Source organism: Nycticebus coucang, chromosome 18, assembly GCF_027406575.1.
Source record: "Nycticebus coucang isolate mNycCou1 chromosome 18, mNycCou1.pri, whole genome shotgun sequence".
Taxonomy (NCBI): domain Eukaryota; kingdom Metazoa; phylum Chordata; class Mammalia; order Primates; family Lorisidae; genus Nycticebus; species Nycticebus coucang.
In genome coordinates, this window is record NC_069797.1 from 66,711,481 (window position 1) to 66,724,558 (window position 13,078).

General features: G+C 33.3%; 1 protein-coding gene across 3 annotated transcripts in view; it reads left to right on the plus strand.

The window, feature by feature from the left end:
• Positions 1-13,078, plus strand: part of CEP112 (centrosomal protein 112) — a 519,949-nt gene that overhangs the window by 121,574 nt on the left and 385,297 nt on the right. For all 3 annotated transcript variants that reach the window (XM_053568367.1, XM_053568366.1, XM_053568368.1), the window contains 4 exons: positions 10,007-10,161; positions 10,473-10,602; positions 11,217-11,309; positions 12,251-12,310. In XM_053568367.1, the coding sequence (XP_053424342.1) occupies positions 10,007-10,161; positions 10,473-10,602; positions 11,217-11,309; positions 12,251-12,310 (438 nt within the window). The remainder of the gene's footprint in view (positions 1-10,006; positions 10,162-10,472; positions 10,603-11,216; positions 11,310-12,250; positions 12,311-13,078) is intronic.

Genomic DNA, 13,078 nt, shown 5'->3' on the forward strand with positions numbered 1-13,078 from the left:
GTTTTTGCGGGTATTTAGTTATTTTGTACTGTGAACTTATCGTATTTGTTGGGTTTATAAGTTACTCCTATGTGTACTGGGGAAAAGCTGGAAGACTGGGTTCTTGTAAAGACTTAAGTAGTGAGGAGGGAGTGAGGCTCTGGGAGAGACCTCCAAAAAGCACAGGACCACTGTTGAACTCCCATTGAAAGCTTCCCATCTGCAATAGGAAAGCCCTGATAATCCTAAGGGAAAGAAAGAATGCTTTGAAGAGAGACTGTCTCCCAAGTTTATAATGTGTCAGCTGATAGGATTTGGAGGGAGAAGTGATCTATTGATGAAGGAAGTTCTTATTTTACCTTAGTTCCGGGATGCTCCACAGATACCAAACCCATGGATGCTCATCTCTTATATAAAATGGTATAGTATTTCCATATAACCTATACACAACTTCCCTTATACTTTAAATCATTTGTGGATAATACCAATATAAGTGCTATGTAAATGGTTGTTATACTATATTGCCTTCGTCATTTCAACACATTTAAATTTAACACAATTGAATTAAATATATTAAATAATTTAAAGATTGAAATTGGTAAAATATATTAATTGCTTAAAATGTTTACTGCATTTGCATATTTCATTTATTAAATAATTTTAAGAGAGAAATATCTTTCACAGTATAACTTTTGATTTTTATAAGTTTGGAATGGAAAGAAAAATAATAATTTTGAGCCAAGAGGTGACTGTCATTCTATTTTTAATGAAAGTTGAATTTAGAAATTAGCATTTAGATCATGTCATAAGTAAGAATAGTAAATATAGAGAAAAATGGGTAGAGTCTGTCAGCAGGATTGAATTTAAGAATCATCAAAACTAGACAGGTCTTGCTGAGCAGCTCCTGATTTAATAATTAAACAAGGTAGAGTTCAAGGCATGGCTTGAGATGAAAGACGAGACTGTCACTGAGAATTACTTTCTCGGTTGTGTTGTTCTTTCAGGCTTTTTTCTTTTTTGTTGAGTCTTGTTTTATTTTATTGCCATTTGTTATAAGCAGATACTTGTACAGATTATTTGACTTATGTTTTTTAGTATGGGCAGGGATTTTCTTATGTGAAATTCATAGTTAAACATGTAAACACTGGATTTTTAAAACAAACATTAAAACTTAGAAATATAAAAATAATAACCAAATTATTGAATGCTTGTGGAGATAAGGGCTATAAAATGATAGTGCTCTCTTGAGATCAGAGTTTAGATACACTGACAGTCTGTGGGTAGCTTTATTGAGATTCTAGGCCTTTTTATTGGAGTTCTTAACATTTTTTGTACCATGGACTCTGCTGGCCATCTGGTGAAGTCTATGTAGTCCTTCGCAAAATAATATTTTTAAATTTAATAAAATATGTAAGGTTACAAAGAATAATTATGTTGAGTTGTAGTTGTAAAAATATAAATCAAAATTCTGATAGAATAATTTATATGCTATTAAATTAATGCAATAAATATCAAGATCTTGCGACGGGCCTGGAAGTAATTTTTGAATAATGATAAGGGTAAAAAAAATTAGTAAGCACTAAATTTTGGTGTAATGAACTATAAATATATCTGTGATTTCTGTTAGTCATGTTTCAATAAGAAGTTTATGAAATAAGATAAATTTTATTGTTTTTTTTGCCATAGGAATTTGTTATAAGAGAAATTTGGACTCTAAATAGTTGCCTAATACTAACCTTTAAAAATTTTTGACTCTACAGAGTTTCAAATTAAGTTTGTATACAAAACTCCAACATTTGTATCACCAGTCCTGTTTTCTTACACCATCCATGTTGCTGCATAACTGTTTCAGATGCTGCATTAACTGAAAGCCCATAGGCTATATTAGATATTTCCTGAGACTTACGTTGTTGAAAATCACGTCTATGATATTTCATACCAAAATAATACCCTTTCCCAAACTTGCTTTTAATTTCTCATTGTCACTATCAGTCTCTTGGTGCATTACATTTTGAACCTGAAAGATTTACGATTTTTGCCACTTCTCTTCTCCTTCGTTTAGTATTTTATCAAATCATCCAGTTTACTTCTCTGAAAATGTTCTTGGATCTGCTCTATTCCCATCTGTTTCCACAGCTACCAATTGAGTACAGGCCATTGTTGCCTCATTCCTGGACTCTTCCAGTAACCTGCCACTTGCTATCCCTGCCTCTTCTTGCTCCACATCTGACAAGTGTAATTTTTCCCATTTCTCCATGATCCAGCACTTGAATTTCTCCTCTCATGCCTATTATAATTTCTGCTTATAAATCATATCACTTCAGGAGGTCTAAAGTCTTCCATGTGCTACCTTCGAGTTCCCAATATGGGAAGACAACCTGTGTACCCAAGGTAATCTGTTTATCATTTCTTGTACAGTAACTTTCTTCCCTATTCCTGTGGTTATATACCACCGAATTCCCCTTCTACACTGTTACAGCCTGCAAAACATCTTTTTAAAATAATTTTTTACCTCATTTTGAGGCCTTTACTATTTTGTTTCTCCTCAGCTCTTTGTATTCTGTTTTAAAAAAGATTATTTTGGCCAAATATTATTGTTGTCCTTCAGGTACTTTATATGTGTCTGTGGGCTTTCCACTATCATTATCTTCATTATCATCAAAATATATTGGTCCATGAAGCCTTGAGTGTTCCATTGAGGAAGAATTTTATATGAATTCACATGTAATGTGGTATTAAGTCATAGTCATTGTTTTTTGTTGTTCTTTTTGTTGAGGTAAAAAGGCACAGAACATGAGCTCTATCCTGTCAACAAATTTTTAAGTATAAAATGAACACAGTATTAACTATAGGCACATTGTGATACAGCAAATCCCTCAAACTTTTACATCTCACACAAATAAAACTCTGTAACCATTGAGTGATGAACCATCTTTACTTCAGTTGATATTCAGGAGACATTTTGTGGTAACATTATTTATACTGCTCTATTCCTTTAGTAGATAATATAATATCTATTTTTCCCTCTCCCATCCCCTGGCAACCATCATTCTACTTTGTTCCTAGGGGGTTGACAGCTATCGAGACTTCATATAACTGGAATCATACAGCATTTGTCCATGACTGGTTTATTTCATGTAGTATAATATCCTCAAGATTCATTCAAGTGGTATAACATGACAGGATTTCTTTTTTATAGCTCAATAATATTCCATTTTATGTATATACCACATTTTCTTTAGCTAATCACCTATCCATGGACATTTACATTGTTTGCACTGCTTGTCTATTGTAAATAATTCTGCATGGGACACAGTAGTGCAAATATCTCTTTGAGATCTTGATTTCAGTACCAAGAAGTGAGATTTTTGGATCCTTTGGTGGTTGTTTTTTAAAATTTTTGAAGAGCATCCGTACTGTTTTCTATAGTGACTACCATTTTACACTCTTACCAACAGTGCATGAGGATACTGATTTTTCCACATCTCCGCCAACATTTGTTATTTTCTGTTATAACCTAAAGGTTTTTCAACAGGTGAAGACAAATAAGGATGGACAAGCATAAGTACTTACTTGTCACTGTTGAGAGTACATACATATCTTTAGGAAGAATGACCAACAGTCCAAACCACACATCTAGTAGGAAAGAAAAAAGAACCACTTCTCCTTTTAAACAGGTATATTCCATGGGTTATCTATTTTAGTCACAAATCTCTTCCTTGTAGATCATAAAGTTTTGATCATTTTGAGTGAAAATTTCAAGTTCACTTTATCACTGTTACTCTGCTTAGTGATATACAGATAGCTGAGATCACAATATTGTTTCAGCGTCTAACACTTTCATCTCTGATTTGTTCGATACATTTCCCTCTCATGTCCTTTCTCTCATAAAATTAGTTTTATGCTTTCATCTGAGCATTTTCTCTCATCTCCACTGTATTTAATTATTCAGTTGTGGAAAGAGGGCTATCTGGTTTTTCCTCAGTGATAGAAAACCTTTTCTTTAGGCAAAGTCTGTTGATTTATTGATATTTGTGCAATTCTAGCCCCCTTTTACCTTGATTTATTTCTTTAGCAATTTGGCATTTTTTAATATTTTATAAAAGAGCACATTTATTTTGCATTAAGATAAAGAAATAGATTTTCAAAATTTTTCTTTTAATTTAAGGGGGATATCTCTACTTGGGATTTCTTGTATTCCATCTCTACTTTTTTTTTCCATCTCTACTTTTTATAACACACAAAACTGTTTTGGTGTATTCTATATTGAGCAGATGTTTATTATTTCCTTGTTGTAACCCAATAATAAACTTTAAAAGATGCTAATATTTTTCAATAATGTGGTCAGAAATTGACAGGTTGAAGTTTAGTAGCTATCCTGTTTGTACTCTTTAAAAATGCAGTCTTTTATGGTAAATGAATTATGGTGCATCCACCCATTAAAAATGGTGGTATAGTAGGGCACAGTGGTTCATGTTTCCTGGCCTTTGGGAGGCCAAGGTAGGAGGATTATTTGAGATCAGGGTTCAAGACAGCCTGAGCAATGTAGCAAGACCTCCATCTCTCCAAAAAATTTAAAGATCTGCCAGGCATGGTAGCATTTGACTGTACTCCCAGCTACTTAGAGGCTGGGGCAGGAGGATCATTTGGGCCCAAGAGTTGGAGGCTATAGTGAGCTGGGAATTGAGCCATTGTGCTTTAGCCTGGGTGACAGAGTCAGACTCTGTCTAAATAAATGTTTTTATTTGAAACAAATTTTTAAAAAGAACATCATGGTGTGGATTTAAATTTAGTGATATGGAAAGAGAAAAAAATAAAAATACAATCTTTTTTGGGTATATGAAGGAATTGGTTTTAGGATCCCATGTGTATTAAAATCCACACTTATTTAAGTCCTGCACTCAGCCTTGTGGAACCCCAGTATAAGAAAAGCCTGCCTGCCTTTGTGTAAGCAGCTTTTGCATCTTGTGAATACTATATTTTTTCAACCCTGTTTGGTTGAGAAACATCCACATATTGGTGGACCTATGCAGTACAAGCCCTTATTGTTCAACTTTACTAATAATCTAGAGATGATTACTGAATACCTACTCTAAGACAAGCAGTACTATAGAAACAGAAGATCAAGTGCAAACAAAGCCATGTCTTGGCTATCTTGAACTTATACTTTCTTGTGGAAAATAGATAACAAAGAGACAAAAAAAAAAATAAAAAAAGGAAACTTTTTTTTAGAAAACTATGGCGATTAGAGATCTGGTTATTTAGATAAGAGTAGCCATGGAGAGATTTCAACAAACAAACAAACCAACAAAACACGAGATACTGAACTGTGCAGGCACCTGAGGAAGAGTGCCACAGGCAGAAGCAACAGTTTGAGGCTAGCTTGATGACTTTGATAAGCAGCTGGAAGGCTAGTGTGGCTGGTGTATGACAAATGGGAGAGGAGAGTGGTAGGAGATGAGATCAGAGAGGCTGTGATAATCATCCCTTACTCTGGGTACGAAGGGAAGCCCTCAAAGGGTTTTGGTAAGAAAGTGATATATTTGAAAAGCTTTAAATGGATCATTTCCTACTTGACTAATTTTATCAAGTTATTCATTCATGGCATTCTTCATTCTATGTCATTTTTATAGTATATAGTTCTATTTCTATATTCTTTTCTTACAAATTTTTGTTGTAGTTTGTCTTTTAATATACAGTAGAACCTCTGCAAGTTGATTACCCAAAGGACTGTAAGCAAACTGGTCAATATACAGAGGTGGTTAACTTAAGGAACTAGGCCTGTTGTACTGATATGTACAGGTTGTGCATGTCTGGTCTATGAAAATGAGGTCAGTTTCAGGAGGTGTCAGTGTAGGGAGGTGGTCAGCTACAGAGGTTCTACTGTATTTTCCTGTTTTAGCATTTGTTTTTCAGGTACACCAATTATATAAATGTTGGATCTTTCTTTTCTCTTTTCTGTATTAATTGTTTACTCTTTAGATTTTTGCTTATTCTAGTTTTTATTTTGTTTGCTTTTCACTGGCCTTTTCTTCATGTTTATTACTGTGTCCCTTCTCTATACATTCTTTTTGGAGCTAGTTATTATGGTGACTTTCCTTTTCATGATGCTTTTTCACCCTTCTCCTTTTACCTGAAATTATTATGTTGATTTTTTTATTGTTTTTTTTTTTTGTATCTCATCATAGCCTACAGTTGTTTTTTTGTTTTTGTTTTTTTGATCTATTTTCTTTATAGAAGTGAGATTTAACTTTTTATGGATATATAATTTTTTTGAAAATTATAAAAAGTACTTTGGAAATATTTAGTGTTGATTTTAATCTATCACATGTAAGTGATTTTTTTTTTCTTGGTGAGTGCATTTCATTTGCCTTTTGTTTTTTCTGCCTTTCTTCCTTACCATTTATTTGTATAGATGCTGGTGGTCCATTTTTGATGGTCTCTCTTCTTTAAATTTATGTTTCTTCCTTGGCCAGCTACTTGAAGATTGTTTCTGGATACATAGGGCCAAGGTCATGTTTCAGAGTGGAAGGAATTTCTTGGCAGACAGGGGTACATGAGAGTGTATGATTTAGCATTTATTATTCTGTGGCCTACTGTAAGACTTATTATAATGTTTCTTTGCCTAATCCTTCTTACCCATGCTTTCTTCAAAAATGGTTGTGTGATTTTTTTATTCAGCATAGTCTTTTCTGCTTCTTTTTTCATACCAGATTGTATTGAAAGAAGCTATGATCGTAATGGATGCATCTTTTGTCATTGAAACAAACAAGAGATTATTTGCTTCTACTTAGTTTAGGTAACTGTGCTCTGATGGTATTTTCTTAGATCTCCAGCTATGAGTCATCTTCTCCTGGACTATTCCTGTTCTTACGTGTGATCTTCATTTAATTTTGCAGGATAAAATATGTCTTCATATGTTGTATAATTTCAGTATCTGGGCCATCTGTATGCATGTTTTTGTTTTCGCTTTGATTTTCTCTTGATTCTATTTCTTGGTCTGCCTGTTATTTTCTGGTTGATTGCCAGATGTGGTGTATGAAAAGGGATAAGGCTTTGTATGACATTATCTTCTGGATTGCCTCTGTCCTCACCTCTGAGAGGAGCAAGGGTGGAGACAGATCACAGGATTCATTCAGGGACTGAATTGCTGACGGATGGGCTGTGTCTTTCTAATCTTTGGTCTCCTTTTGAATAATCTCCACTCCTACTGGTAGCCCTTAACACAAGTAACAACTGAAATTCTTGATGTTACCAGGATCTCCTCTCCATTGGATAATGTATAATTTTTACTCCTAAGAGCAATGATTTGCTGAAAACTCTAGGGTGCTTTTCAGAGTTTTTTCATTTGGTTTCTTGTCTTGCTGTCCTGTGAATGTTATGATTTAACACTCCTTGAGTAGAAAACTGCTGGTATGGAGCTTACTTCTCTTGCATCCCTTGTGTAAGGATCTTGGTTCCTCATGTCCTGCTTTGGCCCCCCTCTGCTTTGATTTCCTTGTTCCATTGTCATCTTCTTTTTTTTTTTTTTTTTAATGGTGTGGGAAATTTATTTGTGCAGTTCTTGCTATAGAAAACAAATTTGGGTACAAAAATCAGGAGGATTTAAGAAAGTGTGCCCCCTCCCCTGCCCCCAGTGCTGTTATCAACATTGTTTTTTTTTTTTATTGTTGGGGATTCATTGAGGGTACAATAAGCCAGGTTACACTGATTGCAATTGTTAGGTAAAGTCCCTCTTGCAATCATGTCTTGCCCCCATAAAGTGTGACACACACCAAGGCCCCACCCCCCTCCCTCCGTCCCTCTTTCTGCTGCCCCCCCATAACCTTAATTGTCATTAATTGTCCTCATATCAAAATTGAGTGCATAGGATTCATGCTTCTCCATTCTTGTGATGCTTTACTAAGAATAATGTCTTCCATGTCCATCCAGGTTAATACGAAGGATGTAAAGTCTCCATTTTTTTTAATGGCTGAATAGTATTCCCCATTGTCATCCTCTAACATTGGAAAATACCTCTAGGGTAAAAGCAATATAGAGAATGTTGAAGTCATCTCTCTGAGGTTTCTTTCTCTGGACTCCTTATATCCAAGCTACTTGGAAGTCCTTGAATGCCTTCCTACTGATTTCTTTGATATCTTTCTGGGTTTTTCAGTTGTTCACAGTGGGAGTGTGATCTGCTGCAAGCTACTCTTTCACAGCCGGTAATAGAACTTCTTCTCCTAAGCTTTATTAGGATGGAGTTTGCATTTCTGTTTCTAGTATGTCTGTCTCTTTTTGGTATTTACTAAGAGAAGAAGGGATATAATCATCTTTATTTCACTATTTAAAACTGGAAGGCAAAGGATGTTTTCTTTTCTTTGTTTCTTATAGTCAATATTCAGGACACAATGGGAGTTTAGAATATGTGTTAGAAGATTGAATCTGTTCTCTTTAGTAAAGTATCACAAGGTTGGAAAAGCAAGTATCCAATGTATTCACTACTAATGAAAAGCCAATAGATGAATTAATACATGCCCACACAAGAGAAAAACTCAATTTATTTTCAGATGGGGGGAGGTGTGAGAGGAGAAGGGGAGTGGGGAGGAAGATTGGTGTGCTGTCACCTAATGGGCCCGATACAAGGGTTCATGCCACACCTCCTGGGTGAGGGGCAGAACTACAACAACGATTTTATCTAACAACCCAAGCATTGTTAGATAAAATGGTTTGTGCCCTCATATTAATCTGAAATTAAAAAAAAAAAAAGAAAATTGAATCTATTTTCTGAAAGAAGCTCTTAATAAAGAGGTAAAGTGAATAGGCTACAAGGAGAGGAAATCTGAATATTTGATATTGTCAGACTCTGAGCCACAAATTTTATGTATTTTTAAAAGTTAATCTATAACCCATGCTTGTAAGTTAGATACAATGATTTCTGTTTTACAGATTTGGAAACGGTTGCACCAAAATTTATTTAACTATTAAGTGTTATAATGCAGAAAGGATGAAATGAAGAAAGGATGTCAGGGTAGTAATATTATTTAAGGTTTACATCATATTTTAAAGGATTGTCTTAGAAAATATATATCAGGGTAACTGACCAGACCCTCAGACTACCTTTCTTAATAACTCACACTTAAGTTTAAGTTTTTTTTTTTTTTGGCCGGGGCTGGGTTTGAACCTGCCACCTCCGGCATATGGGACTGGCGCCCTACTCCTTGAGCCACAGGCACCGCCCTTAAGTTTAAGTTTTAAAATGAAAATCAATTGTCCCTTCAACTGGTGCTTGCTTAACCTAATTTTAGATAAAGCACTAAAAGGTCATAAATATTTTCATCTTTTTAAAAAGTTGCAGTCCTACAAAGGTGAAACATTTTAAATAACTAAAGTATTAAGTAATAGAGAAGTGATTTAAATGCTGAGGAAGAATGGACAAGTGGCTTTTATGAAATGATAAAGTCATCAAAAAATGAAATGAATGAAAATCTTGTGTACTAATACTGCAACCGTGTAATAAAATATTCCTATATACTTATATAATAATAAGCATGTCACTTAATTGACAAACCCCTGTGTTAAAATGTTTGTGTTAAGACTTCCTTTTAAAAATATTACATTGCTTTTATAATTTAAAAAACTTTCTAAAACTGCAAATGAAGAACAAAGAACACTGGTAAGTATGCACCTAACTAATCTCTTAATAAACAGACGTAAAGAAAATATAACCTTTCTGAGGATGGGGACTTTGCCTATCTTACTGCTACTACCGATATCCTGCAGTATTACCAGACTGAGTAAATCAGTATTCATTAAATGAACGAATGGCTAAAACAACATAACCATGACGTTCTCTTAGTTTTATGGTAGTTAGCATTTTTTTTAAGATGTGATGAATTTAGAAGTTGATTTAATTTTTGCTACTGTGGTTCATGATACATTTGTTTTGTTTGTTTGTAAAGGTTACATATTTTTTTAGGCTCCTTGGCAATACGAAAATGTTATAAAACTTATCAGAGGCTTTCTTAACAATGACATATTTGTTTAGAACCACATGGTCAAAGAGTTGGAGGCCCGTGTCCAGCAGCTGACTGGAGAAGCAGAGAACAGTAATTTACAGAGGCAGAAATTAATTCAAGAAAAATCAGAACTTGAAAGATGTTACCAGATAACATGTAGTGAATTACAAGAAGTAAAGACAAGGTAATGTCTGCAATCAGATCTCTATCAGGTGTAGCTATAAAATACTGATATTAACTCTATAAATTAGCAGCCAAAATTAATTAAACTTGCACATTTAACCTTGAGAAGTTTCTAACCTAAATACCACTGTTTGTTTACTTTTGTCTCTTTGTAATGTAAGTGTAATGTTTAGAAGCAACTGATAAAAATGTTGACACTTAATTTGATATATTGAATAATGATGTATTTGGATTTAGTTGATTAAAAAATTCCATTTTAGCGACTGGCCCTAAATATTTTGGAAGTCTATTTTATTCTCTTATTGCTTTTAGGCGCAATGCACTACATAAAGAGAAGGATCATCTTGTAAATGATTATGAGAAAAACATGAAACTTTTACAAACAAAATATGATGCTGATGTAACCCTTCTCAAACAAGAGCATGCTCTTTCAGCTTCTAAGGTATTATATGTGCTGGTAGATACATCCACCTGAAGTAGTTATTTACTTCACTCATGGATAGCCATGGATAGGCATGTAGATTGTTTGACATTTGAAATTAGTCTCTCCTTCACTTTGTTCTTAAAATAATAGAAACTTTAAGAATTTTTATTGCTATTTAAAATGTTGAAAATGCTAAAATATATAACACAACGTAAATAGTTAATAAACTAAATTCTGCTATAAGTTAATGCTTTTACACATAAAACCCAAGGAAAAATGCTTTATTATATTAATAATACATTTTGAAGAGTGAGTATATACATTATTATTATTATTTTAAGAATTGGTTCCACTTTAGTTTTATAATTAAATTAAAAAACTTCTGTAAATCTATTATTTTTATATGTTACATTTTCATAACATTCAACACTATGCAGCACTTAATTTCTATTTTTGCCTTAAAGGATTTATTTTTATACTGTCTTTTAAAAATATTTTTGATTCAGATTTATGGATAATTTTAATTTTGATTGAATTTTCAAGGGAAAAAATATATTTTTTTCAACTAGAATTAACAAGATTGCACAAAAACCAACATTCTGCTTTTATTCTTCTTCCTATACTCTTTGTAGGCATCTGGTATGATTGAAGAATTAGAGCAGAACATCTGTCAATTAAAACAGCAATTACAGGAAGCAGAATTTCAAAGAAAGCAACAACTAAGGGTGAGTTTTGTTTTTCTAACCAGAATAATGGCCAAATACAACTTTTTCTTTTCTTTATCTGAAAAATGAGAGTAAATTTTAAAAGAACTCTCAGAAATGCAAGTTGTCTTTTCTGGTTTCTTTATTGCATTGTATAATTTAAAAAAAATGTTAACTAACATAGGTAGGTGTTAATAAGATATATAGAATTAAATATGATAATTTTAATTTGAATGATCTCTTTTTTGAGATTAATTAAAAAAATAAACCTTTTTAAAATATATTATTATTTTAGAATAATTTCCTCTTTTTAAATTATCTGCAAATAATCTTTCTCTCTTTCTCTCTCTCACTTTCGATTTTTCCATTTCTCTCGTGGTCAAAAATTATCAAGTGTACCAAGGACCATTATAACTTCAAATCTATCATTTTCATATTGACTTAGTTGGTCATTTTTAAAGTAATATCCTAATCCAAATGTTTAGAAAGGATTTCTCTTACATTATAAAGAAGGTACTTTTGAGAATAGTGACATCTTCAGATTAAGTAAGCTTTTATGCCCTGTAATACATGGGTTACTATGAAAGTTTTGAGACAGACTGTGTTATGGTCCATTATTTACTTCCAAGAAACACAGTCTACAGCATCCTTTCTAATTCACCTTTGCAAGTTTCATCTTGCTTTGCTTATCAGTATTGTGGGAAGGATTCATTTGTTTCCATCTTCATAGATTTTATATTTCTTGTTTTTTGTGTATCTCAAAACTTTCATAATGACCTGCTTATAAGGCTACTCATGTTTCTCATTGTGGCTTGGAAAATGGGGTAGGTAGGTGTCTCAATGATATGCAAAACTCTAAAGTGAAGTTTGACATCAAGTAGATCACCGATTTCATTAGAGTACTCATTTTATTTTCAGTAGCTATTTTAAATCTAATAAAAATAAACATTTATCATTCACAGGATCAAGAAAATAAATTTCAAATGGAGAAAAGTAATTTAAAACGCACCTATGAAAAAAAGGTAATATGTTTTGTATGACGCTTATAAAACATAAAATAGCAAATAAGTCATTAATGTAGAGCTGATTTTTATAAAGCCATACGTTCTCACCCTTAGACAATAATTTGTTTCTAAGATAACCATCCTTAACCAGTGATTAAATTTTGCTTCATTATTTTCCATAATTTTTATTTATTTATTTTTATTATTTTTTAATTTAATTTTATTTATTTTTTGATTGTTAAATCATAGCTGTGTACATTAGTGCAATCGCCTGTACCCATTCTAAGATGCACCATAGATGTGGCCCCACCCATTACCCTCCCTCCACCAAAACCTCCCCCCTCTCTTCCCCTTCCTTGGCCCTTTCCCCATAGTCTCGTGCTACAGTTGGGTTATAGTCTTCATGTGAAAGCTATAATTTAGTTTCATAGTAGGGCTGAGTACACTGGATACTTTTTCTTCCATTCCTGAGATACTTTGCTAAGAAGAATATGTTCCAGCTCCATCCATGTAAACATGAAAGAGGTAAAGTCTCCATCTTTCCTTAAGGCTGCGTAGTATTCCATGGTATATATGTACCACAATTTGTTAGTCCATTCGTGGGTCGATGGGCACTTGGGCATCTTCCATGACTTAGCAATTATGAATTGGGCTGCAATAAACATTCTGGTACAGATGTCTTTATTATATTGTGACTTTTGGTCTTCTGGGTATAAACCTAGTAAAGGAATTATAGGATCGAATGGCAGGTCTATTTTTAGGTCTCTAAGTATTCTCCAAACATCC